Raw genomic sequence first — 18,679 nt, forward strand, 5'->3', positions numbered from 1 at the left:
GGAGAGGGGACTGTCGTAAATAATAAAGATGGGATTTGGGGCTCTTTGAAGGGAACCGGATCTTGAGGAGCCGTTCCTTTCAAAGAGCCGTTCAAAAGACCGGCTCTTTGGCTCATTGTTATATTTATTTATTTTCTAGAAGTCAACCAGGGGTAACTCGTTTTTATCAAGGAAACAATCACTGGAAGGAGTTATAGGATAAGATTTGGATCAGAATAATTCAAACTTACACATGAACGGCTCCCAAATGAACGACTCGCAACTGCGAATCGGTTCTTATCGTTCCCTTAAAAGAGCCGTTCAAAAGACCGACTCGTTCGCGGACGTCACATCTCTAGTAAATAAAGACAGCGATGTAAAACAAGAGTACCCTACTGCAGGCAAGATGGCGCCGCCACAACATCCACACCGGAAGTCCATACCGGAAGTCCATACCGGAAGTTACAAAGCTAAAAACGTTGCAATAACACCCACACCGGAAGTCCACCAGAAGTTACAAAAATAAAAGCCTTCAAAAAAAATAAAAGCCTTGAAAAACAGGAACGTGAACGAAAAAAATAAAAGCCTTCAAAAACACGTAGGTTTACGCGTAATTCTATGAACTTTTTTGCACTTACATTTTAATCGTATCAGTATTATTGACTAGTTGATTGACTCCAAAAGTGTATAGGCTGTTGAGAATTCAAGTTACTTAGAAGCCTGCACGAATCACTAAGTTATAGTGTTAACGTCTCAGCCATGCACAGCCTTTTGTTCCGAGTGTGTGTTGAAATACTTAAAGCTGATTATGATGCTGCCGTGATGACATCTGCATATGCCTCTCTTGTTTTGTCTGGGTCATATGTTATTTTATGTTGTGTTAGCCTGACTGTACCTCACCTGCCCACCAGTTCCCTGTGGTGTGTGTCCTGCCCCTGCACACCTGCTTGCCTTTGACTGATTCCCCCAGTGACCCCTCTTCCTTCCTGCACAGCTGTTCCCCACAGGTTCATTATGATAACTGTGCAGCGTGCAGGAGTCTCTTTCCATGGGGACTTGTCACATTATCTAAGTTTGCTGTAGTGTTTGTTCCAAATTACCTTGCATGCTGTCTGCCTATGTGATCACATGTATAGATTAATGAATGAATGAAATACAGATCCAGAGTAGATCCACAGTCACGAGAGAAGAGCAGAATGTTATCTATGGTGCAGGGGCGAGTGGAGGAGGAAAATGTAGAGGTGTGTGGTGACTGTTTCTTTTTTAACATAATTTGTAACACGTTACAATGACACAGTGACAGGGGTGTTCATTAACCACAAGAACAAACGGAGGGAATGGTTTCTCCTTCTATTTTAAGACATTAGATGGGCGTAAACACTCTGAGCTTGTCAAACAGTTTTATTCAGATTGAATGCTTGATGCATGTACACCAATGTCTTAACAAGATCACTTTATTTGGCGTCCATGAAAACATTGAAGTTGGAACCTTCAATTAGAATGACTAGAAAAACTGCAAATGTATACATAGCTACTGTTTCTTTCCATCCAACCCCTACTTGAAATGTAGAATTATACTTTATTTTATGTTCTTTTAATGTTATATGTATGATGTCTTAACCCTTTTGTATTGATAATGTTGTACTTGAAAAAGAACAATGCACTTTTGCTATTACAAACTCCAAATCAACATAGAATATTAGGACTAAAATATTTCAACTTGAGGCACCACTGTCAGCCACTGATGATAGATGTACAGTACACATTTCTGGGGAGCCTCTGTTGTTTTTGTGGTGAATATAGATCTCTGTGTACAGCTTGAGTGTATTTTCCCTCTTACTTACAGTCTTTTCCTTCTCATCCCCTCCCCCCACACACACTAACACTCTACATTATTCTGTTCTTCATACACAGCGGGATCTCTCTCACTCACTCTCTCTATCACAATTAGCTTTCTGCTAATTTATTTAGCAGCGACAGACTAATGCAATCAATACGCTACACGAAGAAGAAACTTCCAGTTCGAAGCATCCGGCATTGGGTAGAGAGGGGGTTAAAGAATCACTTCCGGTATGGACTTCCGGTATGGACTTCCGGTGTGGATGTTGTGGCGGCGCCATCTTGCCTGCAGTAGGGTGCCTCTCATGTAAAAAGAACTTTAGTTTTTTTATTTATTTTTTGTAGTCGGTGTTTTTCTTAATATTGGTGTAATAATTCTGTTCTGTATTTATCTGTTAATAAAAACACGTTTGTATAAATGTTTTATTTTATGATAATCTATAAAACGGAAGACAGACTTTTCGTGTGTTTTTTATTTTCTCATATATCGAAAACGATAATTCGTCCTCCTGTTTTTAATCTCCAAATTATAAAGAATAAATAATAAAGACTCAAACTGCTGCTTTTTATTTACAGTCTTTGCTGCAGGCACGAGCGTGTTTTTATTTCAGACCGGAAGTAGTTCTCAGGTCAAGGGTTGCGCACATTGTTCTGCGCGGTCTCAGAAAATGAATGAAGTTTTCCTAAAATAATAAATCCAGTGAAAGCTAACTTTACTCTTCAGTAGAGACAGGAGCAGAGACCGGAAGTGGTTTATACACACCATAATAAAGAAGCTTCTCTCCTCTGAGGTAAGCATGTGTTCATACTGAGCTAAAGCTAACAGCTAGCTTTAATAGCAGACAGCACTGAGGGCGGAAGGATCCTTGTGTTGATTCAGCTCTGTTAAAAACAGTCTCACCTTCCTCAGGTTAACTTCAGCAGCAGTTTGTTTTGGTGATGTATGTTTAGATTTTGAGTTAAAGTCCTTCTTAAGTTTCTTCTATCTGAGAAGAAGCTGACAGCGTGGGGTCTGAGGATGTACTCTACATTTACTCTCAATCTTCAGACTTGTTATAAAACTCAGTCAGAGCTTAAGTGGGACATATTTGTTAAAGTCAAACTGAGTTTTGTTCTTGATGTTAGATTTTTAACATCTTAGTTTGATGTATCAGGTAACTTGTAACTGTGATGCTCTATCTGTCCTCTTATTGTATATTCAATTAAATTAAGCACAAATAAAAGGCTCACAGTAACAGCACATGTCAAACCAATATTAGTGTTTGTGTTTGTTATCATAGCAGATACTATTAATAAGAAGGTATTCACTTTAACCAATAATAATTTGACTTTATGAACCCTCATGTTTCTAACACCATTCTTCCTCCTCTCCGTATGTTTACTTTATTCTTTCTCTTTCTTCCAAAGATCACAGATTTGATTTGGGATGGCTGGAATTCTGTTTGAAGACATCTTTGATGTAAAGGACATCGATCCTGATGGCAAGAAGTTTGACAGAGGTTTGTGACATGCAATTATTTATTACACATGCTTACAGTTCAACGCTTGATAGTTGTTGAAATACTGAGTCTGTTACTGACTTAAGATTAGATAAAATAGTGCTACCAGTCAACAGTTTGGACTCACCTTCTCATTCGATGGTTTTTATTTATTTTAAGTATTTTCAACATTGTAGATTAATACTGAAGAAATCAACACTATGACATAATCTGGTTTTACCATAATCTGGATTACAACAGGAGTCAAATAGAGCTCTCCATTGTGTACTAACCCTACCTCTGAACAACTGATGGTCTCAAACACATTAAGAAGGCAAGAGAGAGACCACTTCATGAAGCAGACTGAGAGGAAAAAGGGGGCTACTTTACATAATCTAAAATGTAAAACATATTCTGCTTTGTTTAATACTTATTTGTTAACTAAATAATTCCATATATGTTCTTTCATAGTTTTGATGTATTTGGTATTAATGTACAGAGTTTAAAATAATTGAAATAAATACAAACCCTTGAATGAGAAGGTGTTTCCAAACGTTTGACTGGTAGTGTATACTCAGAGTACTCTAATGTCCTGAAGTTATAAACTGTAAATAAACTTGTCCAGATTGTTTTCTGACCTGTTGTTTTTGTTGCAGTATCTCGTCTGCACTGTGAGAGTGAGTCTTTCAAGATGGACCTCATCTTGGATGTGAACATTCAGATCTATCCTGTTGATCTCGGTAAGGAGACACTGTTTTGACTTTATGTAATATAAAGTGAAGGAAAAGATTATAAACCATGAATAATTCATCTTGTCTAACACTTCAGTCTTCATGTCATCACTCCTCTAAAATTTGAAACCGTATTTATTTTTGAAGAGAAGGTCAAATAATAGTCAAGGTAAAATCTCTTGCACCCTTGCTGTATGACTTTAACTTGAACAACTTGGTAAGATGAAGCTCGTCTGTATTAGAGTGATTAATTTACAGACTGTGTTCTCTTTCTTAAGGTGACAAGTTCAGATTGGTCATCGCCAGCACGTTATATGAAGATGGAACTCCAGATGACGGAGAGTATAATCCTCAGGACGACCGGCCATCGAGGTAAGACATTTTCCCCTTACTGATGTAACATGACCCACAGAGGCCATCATGTTTCTTAAAGTGTTTATGAATCTATATATCTGTATTTATTTTAATGTTGTGTGCTTGTCTGTGTTTGTTCTTTAACTTTGTTTACGTCTCCAGAGCGGACCAGTTTGATTACGTGATGTACGGGAAGGTTTACAAGATTGAGGGCGATGAGACTTCGACAGAAGCAGCCACACGACTGTGGGTGAATTCACTTTGTTTTAATGAAGCTTTCTTATTTTATATATGTATTTCATTTATTTATTTTTAGACTGTTTACAAAGTTGAACTGTAGTGTTTGTTTATTTATAGAATTAGAGTAACACATTAATATTTTAGAAATTTAGAAACATTTAATTAAATATTTTTTTCCTGCTCAGCTGAAATGTTTCTGTAATAAAATCTAGTAGATGAATCAGAAGATTACACTTTATGTTCTTATAATTACATCATGAGTGTTACACTGTTCTCTGATCATCGTTATGTGTGTTGGATTGATTTAAAGTGAATAACCTGTCTGTGTAAAGTCATTAGTCCCTGCTCTGTGATTGGTCACATGTTAATCATGTTGTTCTTTCTTCCAGCTCTGCCTACGTGTCTTACGGCGGCCTCCTCATGCGGCTGCAGGGAGACGCCAACAACCTCCACGGCTTTGAGGTGGACTCCAGAGTCTACCTCCTCATGAAGAAGCTGGCTTTCTAAAACCCAGACTCTGCCTCCGCCATGGTTCAACCTCAGTCAAACAAACCTCCATACTGAAGACTTCTGTATTTTCAGAGTACATGACCACCACAAAGGGCTGCTCTCTGACAAACACAGAGACTGGAGGAGAGTTCTTTTTCTTTATAATCCTAGTTACAACGTATTTCTTATTAAAGACCGAACACTTAAAAGCTGCACTATCTCTGTGGCAAACTGTAAATAAAGATTTCTTTTATACAAACGTATTCTCCTCCTGTGACCTTGGATCAACCTGTTCTTTTCACTTCTTCCAACACTGAACCTCAGCAGCTACACATGAGCTCTTTTACACACACAGAAACTTAGAAGAATAGAACTGAGAGTCCATTTGTTTGACTGTTTCTCAATGTTTGGACTGCAGGTGAGCGGTGTGCTTCAGTCAACAGGACGGGGGGGGTAGCTTGTTTATAATCATTCCAAACTTAAATTAATGCTGTATTTAGACATCAGATGAAGTACTGGCATGTCTGGCAAATATGTGGAAGGAACCATTTTTATTCTATATGTTGATCACGCCAATTAAAGCAAGTAGAAGAAGTTTCATACCGAAAAAACACTTTTAACATTTTTTTTTATTTTTGAACTTTGAAAAGTGTCAATCTGACCCTGAACACAACAGGAGGGTTAAACTTGTTTAACTTCTTGTCTTGTAAACAAACACATTCAGGACTGGAGGCTCTCACAACAGTGTTTAAAGAATCTGAAATATTCTCTCCAAACTCAAGTCGCTCACACGGATGGGAAAGAGACACTGGTGTATTATCATAAATGGTAGCAAACTGAAATGTGGACACTCAGGAGACTTGAATTAAGGTTGAAGAGGCAGCTTCTGTGTGCAGCACAGGCCTCTCAGTGTCAGAGGTAATGGATGTCACAGGGTGTGGAGGGACGGTCCATGACTCAGGGGAAAGCCTCATAGTGATGCTGTCAAAGCTTTACTGAGGAAGAGGACAGCAGAGATTCTGTGTAATACTGAAAGCTGAAATGAGAAAATCACACTAAGTTATTTCATGAACACACACGATGGGATTCCCCCCTTTTTATTGAGAAGCTTTATTTAAGACGAAGGTTAGACAGAGTCCTGAGAAAATGCTACATTCAAATTCATTCTAGTTTTCCTTGACTACCAACCCGAGCTTTGACTGTTCACTAACCCTAAACTTAGGAGTCAGAAAGGCAGACAACTCAAAGTCATTACACTTTATATTTTCAAGGTTTTATTTCAAGGTTAGCTACTATTTTTGTCAATATTTGTATTAGGATGGGTAAAATGTACAATTTTTAGATAACTTGAAAAAAAAAACATTCTGGAAGACATCTCACGACCCCCCAGGGGGTCCAGACCCACCGTTTGGGAACCCCTGGTGGAAAGCACCCAAAATGCAAATTAAATTTAAAATCTGTCATCCCTGGTTCAGAATGATTATCTGCTGAAGCAGCAAATTAAAATAAACCTTTTTTCTACATTTTTGTGAAGGGTTACAGAAGAAGAAAAGCAGTGTTGTGAAGTTAGAATAACAGTGTTCTGTTTTAATCAGTTTCCTGTAAATCTGATTAAACTTGCTCAAAGAATCGATCACATCTTAATACTTAAACGGTCATGCATTTCAAATTACACATTGATCCTCCCCTCGTTGCAGAAGCGTGAGGGTTCAGTGACTGGGATTGTTTCCAAGTGTATTCTAGTCCGCCGGAAGTGACGTAACCGGATTAAACTGCGCAGAAGCGTCGCGGAGACGTCCACCGGTGCAGTGCTTGGAGGAGCTGATTAAAGGGTTACCTGCGCAGGGAGTTTACTGCGCCTCCTGAACCTCACCTGGAGAGCCAGGATCATCGATTCGGCTCAGGACTCCTTCACTGACATGTTAGAGACTCATGTGAACCTGTAATTGGAAACCCTGCTCTCTGGATTATGTCAGCTGTGCTGCTTTCAGTGACACCCACAGGAACATGATGTGGAGGGAATAATGAAGCTGATTTATCAAAGTGAAGAAAGGAGATTTTAACATCCTTATAAAATGGATTATCGTCAGAAGAGGAAGCTGACCTTCCTCAGCATCGGGCTGCTGTTCCTCCTCAGTGGGATTGAATATGGTGAGCTCTGTCTCTGGTTCTTATTGTGATCACTAAGTTTTTATTTAACAGCTTTCCTCTTGAATCATTTTAAAAGAATGAACATAGAGGTCATCATGATTTCATGATATGCTTCAAGCTTTAATGTTTTCATATCTGCAGTAAAAACATGGATTTATCTTATTTCTTTTATATCAAACTATTTAAATATCTCTGATTAAAATAATATGAAGTCCATACTCTCTGATGAGTAATACAGGGCAGGGGTAATGTTTTCTTTCTGCTGTCCAACCTTTGTGTTAAATCAAAAGGAACAAGTTGTTCTGGATCTTAGTGATGTGGCAACTTCCTTAGTGTTAAAGCCTTCTGAGATTCTGCAGCAGAGAACATGTTTTAAGGGCAGAAGTTAAAATGCTGTCATACAAACTGAAATCAATAAAAGAAACAGTGACTTTCAAAATCTCAACTTTATTTATAAAGCACCTTTCACAAACATGCAGCTTCTCAGAATAACACAGATACAGAAAACAACAGATATGGTAAAATAAAAAAAGGCATTATTATAAATAAAATACTTAAAAATAAAATAAAATCAACACAGTCAAATTAATAAAAATAAGTAAGAGTGGAAAGAAAAGTTAAAAACAAGGTAGAGTTAACGAGATCAGATGAATACAAGAAATAAGTAGATAAATAAATAAGATAAATAAATGTTAAAGCAATGATTAAAATAATAATAATGAAGTCCAGGGCAAAAATAAATTACTCTGAATTAAAAGCTAGATTAAAAAGCTAAGTCTTAAGTTTCCTTTTAAAACAAAGAGAGTTCATCGTTCGGATGTCCAGAGGAAGAGAGTTCCTTAAAAACAGAAAGCTCTCTCTCTCTGTGAGACACACCAGGAACATTTCAAAGGGAAGCATTACGACCCATGTGGCAAAAAACACATGAAACAAGATTTCAAGGTTAGCTACTATTTGTGTCAATATTTTGTATTATAACGGGTCCAATCTACAGTTTTTAGAATAACTTACACACAGAACATTCAGGAAGACATCTCCCGATCAGGTCAGGACGCCCCATCTGTGTCTGAGGACCTCAGTGATCGAGCTGGAACATAGAATGACAGGAGATCAGTGATGTATGGAGGAGCTTTAAAAACAAGTAAAAGCACTTTATAGATATAAAGGTGAATATATTCTTGCATTGATATATAACTTTGTTAAAGCTCCAACACACTCTGAGTAGTCTCAAACATTTGTAGTTCTATTTAACAAAAGTACAAAAGTTTTCCAACACAGTTTTATCTCACATACTGACGTCTTTGTTTGCATGGTTAGGAAATAATTTCCCTCAGGAATTCACTGAGAGCACGCTTTCCTGTGTGTCTTCTGGCCCCAGAATTAAATTTGTGTTGCATCAGGTCAGCACTGTTTGTGTTTATGAGATAATGACTCTGGAGGCCCTGACGAGAGCTGCTCACACATAAACACAGAATATATTCAAAGTATCACAAAGACGCTGAACATGCAGCTATCTTCCACAACTTCATTCTCTCAGTTATCAGTTTGACAAATCAAGATTACTGACATCTTTGCACAGACCAAATATAAACAAACCTGGCTGTTAGGAAGCGTTAGGAGTGGGTGAAGAATTAAAATATGTTAATAAGTTAATAATTTATGGTTTTCAAAGTAAAACTCTGAAGTAGCTTCTGATAAATGTCACCGTATGGTTCGGTGAGTCACAGGTTTATAACTATCATAGATGCAGCCCAGGTGATGATGCCTGCATACTAAAGAAGACAGTGATTGTTTAGCTGAGTTAACTTTGAATACAGATGACTCAGCATGACTGAGTGAGACAGTCTGCTCCTTCAAATATAACAATCAATCAATCAATCAATCTTTATTTGTATAGCGCCAAATCACAACAAACGTTATCTCAAGACGCTTTTACAAACATAGGAGGTCTAGACCACACTATGTCAAACAAGAAGCTTTATATGTCCGTGTTTTTAAAACTCTGCTTCTCCCTCCTCAGCTGTGATATTGCCCACGATCTGGAGGTACCTGCAGACTTTAGAAGCTGCGCCGTACTTCCTGGGTTTGGCTCTGTCAGCGTTTAGCCTCAGCGGTCTCCTCTCAGGACCTTTGTTCGGCCACTGGTCCGACAGAACCGGGACCACCAAGAAGATCATCTTGTTTGCCAACCTTTTTGAGATCGTCGGTGAGTCCGTTGGAGAAACACAAACTCTACCTGTTGTTCTCTCTGAGTGTTTTTAATGTGTGTGTGTTTCTCTGTTTTATCTCTGCAGGTAACTTCATGTACTTTATGGGCTTCTCTAAGTGGCTCCTACTGTCGAGCAGACTGGTGGCAGGTGAGGAGACACTTTGTGTTTTTATTCACTTAATAGGTGGAACAATAAGCTGGTGGCACATTGCTGTCATAGGATCCTAGATCCTATGAATCTAGGATCATAATATAGCTTTAAAGTTGACTTTGAATTCAAGGCAGATGATTCCTGCAGCTGCACTATCTTTTAATGTGGATGTGATTATATGGGATCAAAGTTGATTTATATTAAAATGTGTGATTAACAAACTGGATCACTTGAAAGAAGTGTAATCCATTTTTGAGATAAAGAAAAGAGGATTGACACTAAATCAATCAATCAATCTTTATTTATTTAGCTCCAAATCCCAACAAATTATCTCCTCAGACTCTCTCCAAACAGAGCCGGTCTAGACTGGACTCTATGTTCTATTATTAACAAAGACCCAACATCAAGACTGGATCAGATCCAGTCCCTTCTTACAGACAGGACTCAGTCTGATCTCATCTTAATCCACCATGAGCAGAGCACAGGATCAGGACTTCCTGTAATGTCTTCATGGCGTGTGTTCTCCTCAGGTATCGGTGCAGGTGCAGGCTCCTCCATCTTTGGCTTCCTGACCAGAAGCACTTCCCCTGAGGACCGAGCCACCGTGTTTGCTGCTGTCATGGCATGTCGACAAGCCGGCCTTCTGATTGGTCAGCACTCTGAACAAATACTAACCTTTTAAATTGTGATGTTTTATTTACAATGTTACAATGTTACAATGTTACAATGTCATTTAGCAGACGCTTTTACATCTTTTTCACGTGCTTCTTTTTACTTCTGACCCAGGTCCAGCTTTTAACATCTTCCTGAGGCTGTGTGATTTCCAGTTGGGCCCTTTTGTGGTCAATAAATTTACTTCTCCAGGGGTAAGCTCAAAGTCCGGGTGATGCGCACAATCATTCTTCTCTTCTCAGCCTTCACACCCATCCTTCTTTTCCTACAGTTGTTCATGTGCCTCATGTGGATCCTGCTTCAGCTGGTCGTGATCTTTATGTACTGGGACCTGCCACCCCTGGAGAAAGCAAAGCCCAAGGAGAATTCAGTGAGCCATAACCAGGAGGAGGAGAGTGAGCAAGGGGTTGTGGAGGAGAGTGATGAAGAGGAGAAGCCCCTGATAGGCTCCCAGGAGCTGGCGGGGTCGTACGGATCAGTGGTAGTATCTCCCTCCTCTGAAAACCACAGATGTTCCGTCTCCAGCGCTTCACTCAACCACGTCTCTCCACACGGGCAAGAGGCTCCAGAGTCCCAAGAGGCCTCCAGCCCCTTTAAGAACTTCAGCATATCCAGAGGTGGGTCGTGTGTTTTTATCGTAACGTATCTGGAGTCTTTAGAAACACAAGAAAGGGAACCAAGATATTCTCAGGGCTTCATCTTTTCTCTGACAGTATTTTAGCCTGAAAAGCTCAACTGATTTTAGAATGACTGTACGCTGTAGAACCAGATCCTGTATGATACATGGACGTAGTCTCCGTGACGTCACCCGTCTGTTCCTGAAGCCCTGTTTTGAAGCCGATCGTCGGCGGGTGCCATATTGGAAATGTTTAACTCAACCTAAATTCAGTGGAGCTAGTGTGAGGTAAAGAGGCGGGGCTTGAGCCTCCTCGCTAACAGCTACAGTGTTCCCGCCTGTCAATCAAGTCAGTCACGCCCTTATTTGGGCAAAACTCGTACATTTAATATCTTAAAAAATAACAAGTTATAATAAATTAACCCCGTACAGTGTGTGCTGATAGAGAAATGTGTTTGAACCAGGCTGTAAACATGTTTATTTTAAAGATCGGCTCTTTGAATGGGTGTGTATGTGCTTTCTGGTACTTCTGCAGACGGCCTCTAGTGGACACTCGAGGAACTGCAGGATTTTATTTTTATTTATTTTTTTATTTTTTGTATTTTCTTTCGATATTAACCCCTTGAAATTAATAAATTAGGAAACTGTCATTCAGCCTTTTCTGTTTCATTAATATTATTGATATAAGATATTTATTTACTTTCCTTTTATTATAATTATGTATTTTCCTTTTCTTTCATTGCTTAAGTTATTTTTCTTATAAACATCAACTGTTTTTCTTTGTTTGTTAGGTTTTTTATTTTGTTGTTGTTGTTTTCTTTAACTTTTTTTTAATGTTTTCCATATTAATGCCTTCTTTACTTGTTATTGTGTCTACTATCACTTGGTCACCCTTTTCTTGTAAAGCACATTTCTTCAACAGTAGAAATTTTTTTAAAAAAGAACTGCAGGATTTTAACACTTCTGCATTTGCTATAATTCTCGAGACCTGATGTGTCCTCTTGCATTTTAGCTCTCTAATGCTAAAGCTAATTGACATCAGTGTGAGCTAACTGCCTGCATGCACAGTCTATTCTGTTGCTTGTTAAGAACAAAGACTTCAAATGGTAAGATTATCAGATTGCCTCTGTGTGAGCCTGCAGGACATTAACACAGCTTTGGGTTTCCCTCACTTGCAAATGTCCTCTGTGTTGTGATCTATCCTGCAGCAGTCAGTAAACCTCTCCATCTCTCTGTGCCTGTCTTTAATCTGCAGAGTTCCTGAGAGAAGAGGTGGTGGTGCTGCTGGCTGCTCAGTTTATCACCCTCTTTAATCAGACAGCGCTGGAGGTACAGACAGCATATCATATTATTTAATTAACACTGAGGATTACTGAAATAATGAGGCACAGTACTCTGTAATTAAGTGTGTTTATGCATTGTGCCAACACCTCCCCTCGTTCCCTCTGCAGACCATGGTGACCCCGATGACACAGAGATACTTTGGCTACGGGGAGCTGGAGAACAGCGTGATGTACTGCCTCTGTGGCGTGGAGGTGATCGCTGGCTTCTTGTTTGTGCGCTGGCTGAGCCGGCGTGTAGCTGAGCGGGTGGTCCTCGCCATCGGTCTGACCATCTGTAACATCTCTGGAGTCTGGTGCCTCATCTTCCTGGCTAACCCGATAGGTCAGAGTGCACTAAACCAAGTCCCCAGTTACCTAAATCATTAGTTAATTAATTTAATATAGTTGTCCTGATTGTCTTTCTGCAGGTGATTTCCCGTGGCAGCTGACTGAGTTCATCATCGGGGTGTTTCTGCAGGTTTTGGGTTTACCTTTTGTGGCTGTCGCTCAGGTTTCCCTCTTCTCCAAAGTGACTTCTGAGAAAACACAAGGTGAGAAATTCTGCCCTCTAGTGGAGAAACAATGAAACACACTATTACATTTTTATTTCCTGCAGCTGATTTGTGCTTTATGGCTCATGTGGCCTCCACACTTTAAATATTAAATTCCAGGACCCCTGTGATCTTGTTTTGCTTGAATTTGCAGGTTTCAGTCAAGGAGTGCGTCGCTCAGTTGGAGGTCTGGCCACCATCCTGGGCCCTCTGTGGGCGGGGGGCCTCACTGAGAACATGTACATCATGATGGGGGTGATGATGGCGCTGCTAGCTCTGCTAACGGTACACATGCAAAGAGAAATGAGAGAGGGAATGTGAACATGTATAAATACACAGAATGATGTGTCAGTCATGGAAGGCAAATCTCACAAACCTATCTGTTACTTCACTGACAAAGATCCACCTTTCAGACCTCAAAGAAGTGTTAAAGACTCAGAGTTCTTTTCTCCAGGCTTCAAAATGTGGATTGTTCTAATTTGATTGCTTGGTGTTAAATATTTACAAGTACTGTTGTAAAAAGTAAGCAGCTCATTAACAAAAGGGTGTCAACAAAAAAAGGAAGAAATATTGTTAAAGAAGTTTTGATTTTAATATGTAATATGACACCATTGTTTCAAAAACTTAGTACAGTTCTAAAAAGAGGAAAGACTGTCCCAGCAACAAAATTAATAACAACATTAATAATAATAATAATGATGATAATAATAATAATTATTATTATATTAATAATGTATTTTAGTCCTGTCACAAACAGACTAAACTGATGGTGTGTGGAGGGTCTGAGAGCGGCCCTCTCAGTGTGTGGTTCATTAAGATAGTCCTTTACTATCTTATCTAATTATTAACACTAATAATAATTGAAGAGCACTGACCCTTATTCATGGGGAAGCCTTTTGCTGTAATCCTGGCAGCAGTCTGGCTTTAGTCGCATCAATGCTCTGCACAAGTTTAACCATATCTTATAATGCACTGCCTTTTTTATATCAAGGTTTTCTGCATTAGTTAGAGAGGGCCTGAGAGAGGAGGACTAAACCAGAGAGGGCCTGAGAGAGGAGAACATAACTAGAGAGGGCCTGAGAGAGGAGAACAGAACCAGAGAGGGCATGAGAGAGGAGAACAGAACCAGAGAGGGCCTGAGAGAGGAGAACAGAACTAGAGAGGGCATGAGAGAGGAGAACAGAACTAGAGAGGGCCTGAGAGAGGAGAACAGAACCAGAGAGGGCCTGAGAGAGGAGAACAGAACTAGAGAGGGCCTGAGAGAGGAGAACAGAACTAGAGAGGGCCTGAGAGAGGAGAACAGAAATAGAGAGGGCCTGAGAGAGGAGGACTAAACCAGAGAGGGCCTGAGAGAGGAGAACAGAACTAGAGAGGGCCTGAGAGAGGAGGACTAAACCAGAGAGGGCCTGAGAGAGGAGAACAGAACTAGAGAGGGCCTGAGAGAGGAGAACAGAACCAGAGAGGGCCTGAGAGAGAAGAACAGAACCAGAGAGGGCCTGAGAGAGGAGGACTAAACCAGAGAGGGCCTGAGAGAGGAGAACAGAACTAGAGAGGGCCTGAGAGAGGAGAACAGAACTAGAGAGAGCCTGAGAGAGGAGGACTAAACCAGAGAGGGCCTGATAGAGGAGAACAGAACCAGAGAGGGCCTGAGAGAGGGGAACAGAACTAGAGAGGGCCTGAGAGAGGAGAACAGAACCAGAGAGGGCCTGAGAGAGAAGAACAGAACCAGAGAGGGCCTGATAGAGGAGAACAGAACCAGAGAGGGCCTGAGAGAGAAGAACAGAACTAGAGAGGGCCTGAGAGAGGAGAACAGAACTAGAGAGGGCCTGAGAGAGGAAAACAGAACTAGAGAGGGCCTGAGAGAGGAGAACAGAACCAGAGAGGGCCTGAGAGAGGAGAACAGAACCAGAGAGGGCCTGAGAGAGGAGAACAGAACTAGAGAGGGCCTGAGAGAGGAGAACAGAACTAGAGAGGGCCTGAGAGAGGAGGACTAAACCAGAGAGAGCCTGAGAGAGGAGAACAGAACTAGAGAGGACCTGAGAGAGGAGAACAGAACTAGAGAGGGCCTGAGAGAGGAGAACAGAACTAGAGAGGGCCTGAGAGAGGAGGACTAAACCAGAGAGGGCCTGAGAGAGGAGGACTAAACCAGAGAGGGCCTGAGAGAGGAGAACAGAACTAGAGAGGGCCTGAGAGAGGAGAACAGAACTAGAGAGGGCCTGAGAGAGGAGGACTAAACCAGAGAGGGCCTGAGAGAGGAGAACAGAACTAGAGAGGGCCTGAGAGAGGAGAACAGAACTAGAGAGGGCCTGAGAGAGGAGGACTAAACCAGAGAGGGCCTGAGAGAGGAGAACAGAACTAGAGAGGGCCTGAGAGAGACTACTTCATACAGAGGATCCAAACACTTAATTTCCTTGCCTTCTTTTGTTGTTGTTGTTTGTGACAGTACTAACCTCATATTCTCTGTTACAGTTAATGCTGGCGTTTTCATACGAGCGGCTGGTGGCGCCCGCGATAGAGGAACACGAGGACGACTCTGAGAACTGTGGCTGAGCTGCAGACGCTCCATGCAGTGAGAGCGAAGGTAGATTTTAAAATATGATGCTAATAATAATAAAATAAATAATAATAATAATAATAATAATAAAAAAAAGAATAATAATCTTTATTTCTATAGCACAAAGTTACAAAGTGCTTCACTGAAAGACACAAAAATAAACAAAGAAAAGGAATAAAAATAAATAAATATATAAAAATGATAACAAATAAATGAATAAATATATAAAAATGATAACAAATAAATAAATAAATAAATAAAGGAACTCCAAAATACTAGAATGCATAATAAGACATGAAGCGCAGAATAACATGTTTACCTAGGTATGAAGGCCTTTAAAAAAAATAACATTTTAAGAAGCAATTTAAAATTGCATACAGAAGTAGCACGCCTTATTTAATCTGCTAAAAAGTTAAAAGAAGACATTATGGTTCATTTCAGACATAACTTCTGGTTTAGACTCTATGAGAAGTGATTTTGTCAGACACCTTCATCCTGTGTTTCTTCTCTTTCTCTCAGTGCATGGTGGGAGATCCCCATCCTGCTCCTGACAGCCCCTCCACAGCATGCAGGGTGAGAACCCTCCAACAGATCCACACCTCCCTGTCTCCTGAGAGCTCACCTGAAGCGTGCACCTGTCAGCTCTGGGTTGATAAAGTACTGATCTGGTGTAAAGGTTTATTTCCTGTGGAAATATAAGATCCTGCAGATGAAGCACGGGCAGGATTTGGAGGAGAGTTGTCAGAGCATCATTCTGCCGTGTTTCAGCACATGCATGAAGAGACTCATAGTTCTGTTAAAGAACACGTGGATTAAACTGACCTCTGTCCTTGTGCTGGAGGATAAGTGAGCCGTTCAGCTTGATGTGCTGTTTGTCTTGAGAAAGAGGCATTTAAAATATTCATCAGCTCAACACTATAAAATAAAAAACTAAATTCCCTTAAGCAATATTTTTATAAGTCACATTTTCTCCACAGGTAAAGCCACGTCTTCGTTTCATCTTGATTTAAAGTTTGATCCAAAATGATCCTGATTCATCAGAAGGTGTTGAACTTTATATTATCACTTTGTTTATCTTTATTTTATTTTATTAATCCACATGTTTAGTCAAATCTCTCCTTGATCACAGAAACACTTTTACAGACATTCATTTTGTAAGTTATATTATTTAACTGTTGAACAGCTGTTATCTCAAACTGAACTCTTCCCATCAAACCACATTTACAAAAAAAGAACAAATATTAAACACTAACATCATTTAATAATTCATGTTTTCCCTTTTTGTCATCCAACACATTTAAAACAATAAAATACAAATATTAAATTCTAAATCCACACAGCTTACTGTACGGTCAAAACCTCAAACTACAGACACTGCTGAATGGATGTATTTTGACCACTAGGTGGCGCTCTAAGTCTTCCTGCTGAAGTGTCTCCTGGTCATTAAAGTGATAATTGAGTCTCAGTCAGTCACATACAGTAACTCTTTCAGACTCAGTACTCTGTTACAGAAACATATATATTATAAATGAGGTTAACATTCAGCTTTATTCACAAAATCAGTCTTTATGTTTCCTTAAATAACTTTTTTATTTTCAGTAAATTTACTCTATTTACTTTAAACACTAAATCAAAAGTACTTTATAAACCATGTGGATATTTATTTTTAATTTATTTTGCATTTATTTATTAGTTCTATTGTTGACGCTTACATTTTGTATTCTTTGTCATCATACAGAAATTATAAACTTACAGTATACTCAGCCTCAGTGTCATTATTCACTTCAGAAGTGTGTGTGTGTGTGTGTGTGTGTGTGTGTGTGTGTGTGTGTGTGTGTGTGTGTGTGTGTGTGTGTGTGTGTGTGTGTGTGCGCACTCTGATGAATGTCAAAACACTATTATATTTATTTAAACTATTTAAACTCCAGTCATGTAATACATTTAAAATTATAATTTGATTTTGTCTCTTTCTGAAGTTGAATTTTAGCCTTCCTTACTTTAGAGCACAGTTGAGAGTGTGTGAACAAATTCAATGTTTTTATTTAAATTAAATATTATTGATAGCACAATATTATTTGTGTGACTGCATGTTCACAGGAAAGCTTACTATTCCAGCAGGAATTTCAAAAATAAAAAGAAAAGATTAAAAACCTTATTTAAGTGACAAAATCTAAATATATATATTTATATTGTACTAAATACAAATTCTAAAATGTATCCATTTTATGTTTTTCCAAATAAATAATTCAATAAAATTAGTTTTTCTCACCTCAATTTAAGGTAAACAAAATATTAAAGATAAATGTTAATAAAGAAGTTGAATTGCTGTGGGGATAATAAGTCACTTATATACAGTTTTTATTTTCTGATATATAAAATTTAAATTAACAACGATTTAAATAGTGTTTGAAAAATACATTTTAATGTCCCTTTTTATAAAAAATATGATTTGATTTAAATATTTAAATTTCTGTATGAAATTAAAAGAGCCAGTGAGGTTTTATCAAACACAAAAATTAAACCTAAAATCAAACATTTCTGAAATTCCTACAGGACATGTAAAATTAATTATTAAGATACCTTGCATTTGATATGGATTCACATCAAATCAAATATATTAAAGCTAATTTAAAAAACCTGATATATTAATTTTAAATATGTTAAACAAAATATTAAGTCTACAAATAAATAAATATTATTTTATGAAGTGTAATGAAGGTGTAGATTTAAAGCACAGGATAAGAGTCTTTAAAAAATGTTTGAAATCAAGCTTTATTTTTTTAAGCAATTTCTTACAGAAAATTTTAAATTTCTGCATAAATAAAATGACTGATCCTTTTTTCCTGATATGAATAACATGGAAGAAGGGTTTATAATGAGCTGTGTATTTATTCATGTCACAGAGGTAAGTTTAATTTTAAAGTGTTTCATGTATTTTTCTATTTTCAAAATATTTTATATATAAATTAAATTCATAATTTTACTTCACATTTGAAATGTAATTCTATATTTTTTAAAACTTAATATAATTTCGTACATTCATTTTTAAAAAGGAAACTTGACGATCTTCTTTTTCCCCGTTTTTTATCGAAGCGACTGAAAAACAGAAACGTCATGTTTCAGGAAGTTTAGTGTCACTGGTAAATTCGATAAAGCTCCCGCTGGGTGCTGCTGTGACTTCGCCCACAAATCTCCACAGTGGGGCGTATTTGAGATTTTTCTCACCGATGACGACATTTTGTCTGCCCGGTGATGTGTTGGCGAGGGGGCGTGGCCTCAGAGCTGAACTCTACATGAACCCGTTTTGATCTCGGGCGGGGGTTTGTTATGACTCAGGGACAGT

At 38.7% G+C, this 18,679-nt stretch overlaps 2 protein-coding genes across 4 annotated transcripts; both read left to right on the plus strand.

Moving 5' to 3' along the window:
• The first annotated feature begins 2,416 nt into the window (after positions 1-2,416).
• On the plus strand, positions 2,417-5,373 carry polr2h (info polymerase (RNA) II (DNA directed) polypeptide H). 3 transcript variants are annotated; one of them, XM_034709033.1, is made up of 6 exons: positions 2,417-2,609; positions 3,226-3,317; positions 3,953-4,036; positions 4,306-4,399; positions 4,544-4,627; positions 5,011-5,373. In XM_034709033.1, the coding sequence occupies exons 2-6, from the start codon at positions 3,245-3,247 to the stop codon at positions 5,126-5,128; spliced, it is 453 nt and encodes a 150-aa protein (XP_034564924.1). In that variant the 5' UTR covers positions 2,417-2,609; positions 3,226-3,244; the 3' UTR covers positions 5,129-5,373. The 3 variants fall into 3 exon arrangements, with proteins under 3 accessions (XP_034564924.1, XP_034564939.1, XP_034564930.1); XM_034709048.1 differs by lacking the exon at positions 2,417-2,609 and adding an exon at positions 2,631-2,728; XM_034709039.1 differs by lacking the exon at positions 2,417-2,609 and adding an exon at positions 2,646-2,759.
• A 1,501-nt stretch (positions 5,374-6,874) lies between these two features.
• Positions 6,875-17,095, plus strand: mfsd8l1 (major facilitator superfamily domain containing 8-like 1). Its single transcript, XM_034709023.1, has 12 exons — positions 6,875-7,261; positions 9,282-9,467; positions 9,556-9,618; positions 10,152-10,271; positions 10,408-10,487; positions 10,565-10,910; positions 12,165-12,238; positions 12,361-12,574; positions 12,660-12,782; positions 12,937-13,067; positions 15,252-15,363; positions 15,856-17,095. The coding sequence occupies exons 1-11, from the start codon at positions 7,186-7,188 to the stop codon at positions 15,330-15,332; spliced, it is 1,494 nt and encodes a 497-aa protein (XP_034564914.1). The 5' UTR covers positions 6,875-7,185; the 3' UTR covers positions 15,333-15,363; positions 15,856-17,095.
• Positions 17,096-18,679: the final 1,584 nt, after the last annotated feature.

The sequence above is a fragment of the Notolabrus celidotus genome, chromosome 2 (genome assembly GCF_009762535.1).
Source record: "Notolabrus celidotus isolate fNotCel1 chromosome 2, fNotCel1.pri, whole genome shotgun sequence".
Lineage (NCBI taxonomy): Eukaryota > Metazoa > Chordata > Actinopteri > Labriformes > Labridae > Notolabrus > Notolabrus celidotus.

Coding starts and splice junctions, on each gene's coding strand:
- polr2h (XM_034709033.1), top strand. CDS start 3,245: ATGGCTGGAATTCTGTTTGAAGACATCTTTGATGTAAAGGACATCGAT. Junction 3,318..3,952: donor TGGCAAGAAGTTTGACAGAG/GTTTGTGACATG, acceptor TTTTTGTTGCAG/TATCTCGTCTGCACTGTGAG. Junction 4,628..5,010: donor ACAGAAGCAGCCACACGACT/GTGGGTGAATTC, acceptor TCTTTCTTCCAG/CTCTGCCTACGTGTCTTACG.
- mfsd8l1 (XM_034709023.1), top strand. CDS start 7,186: ATGGATTATCGTCAGAAGAGGAAGCTGACCTTCCTCAGCATCGGGCTG. Junction 9,619..10,151: donor GTCGAGCAGACTGGTGGCAG/GTGAGGAGACAC, acceptor TGTTCTCCTCAG/GTATCGGTGCAGGTGCAGGC. Junction 10,488..10,564: donor ATAAATTTACTTCTCCAGGG/GTAAGCTCAAAG, acceptor CTTTTCCTACAG/TTGTTCATGTGCCTCATGTG.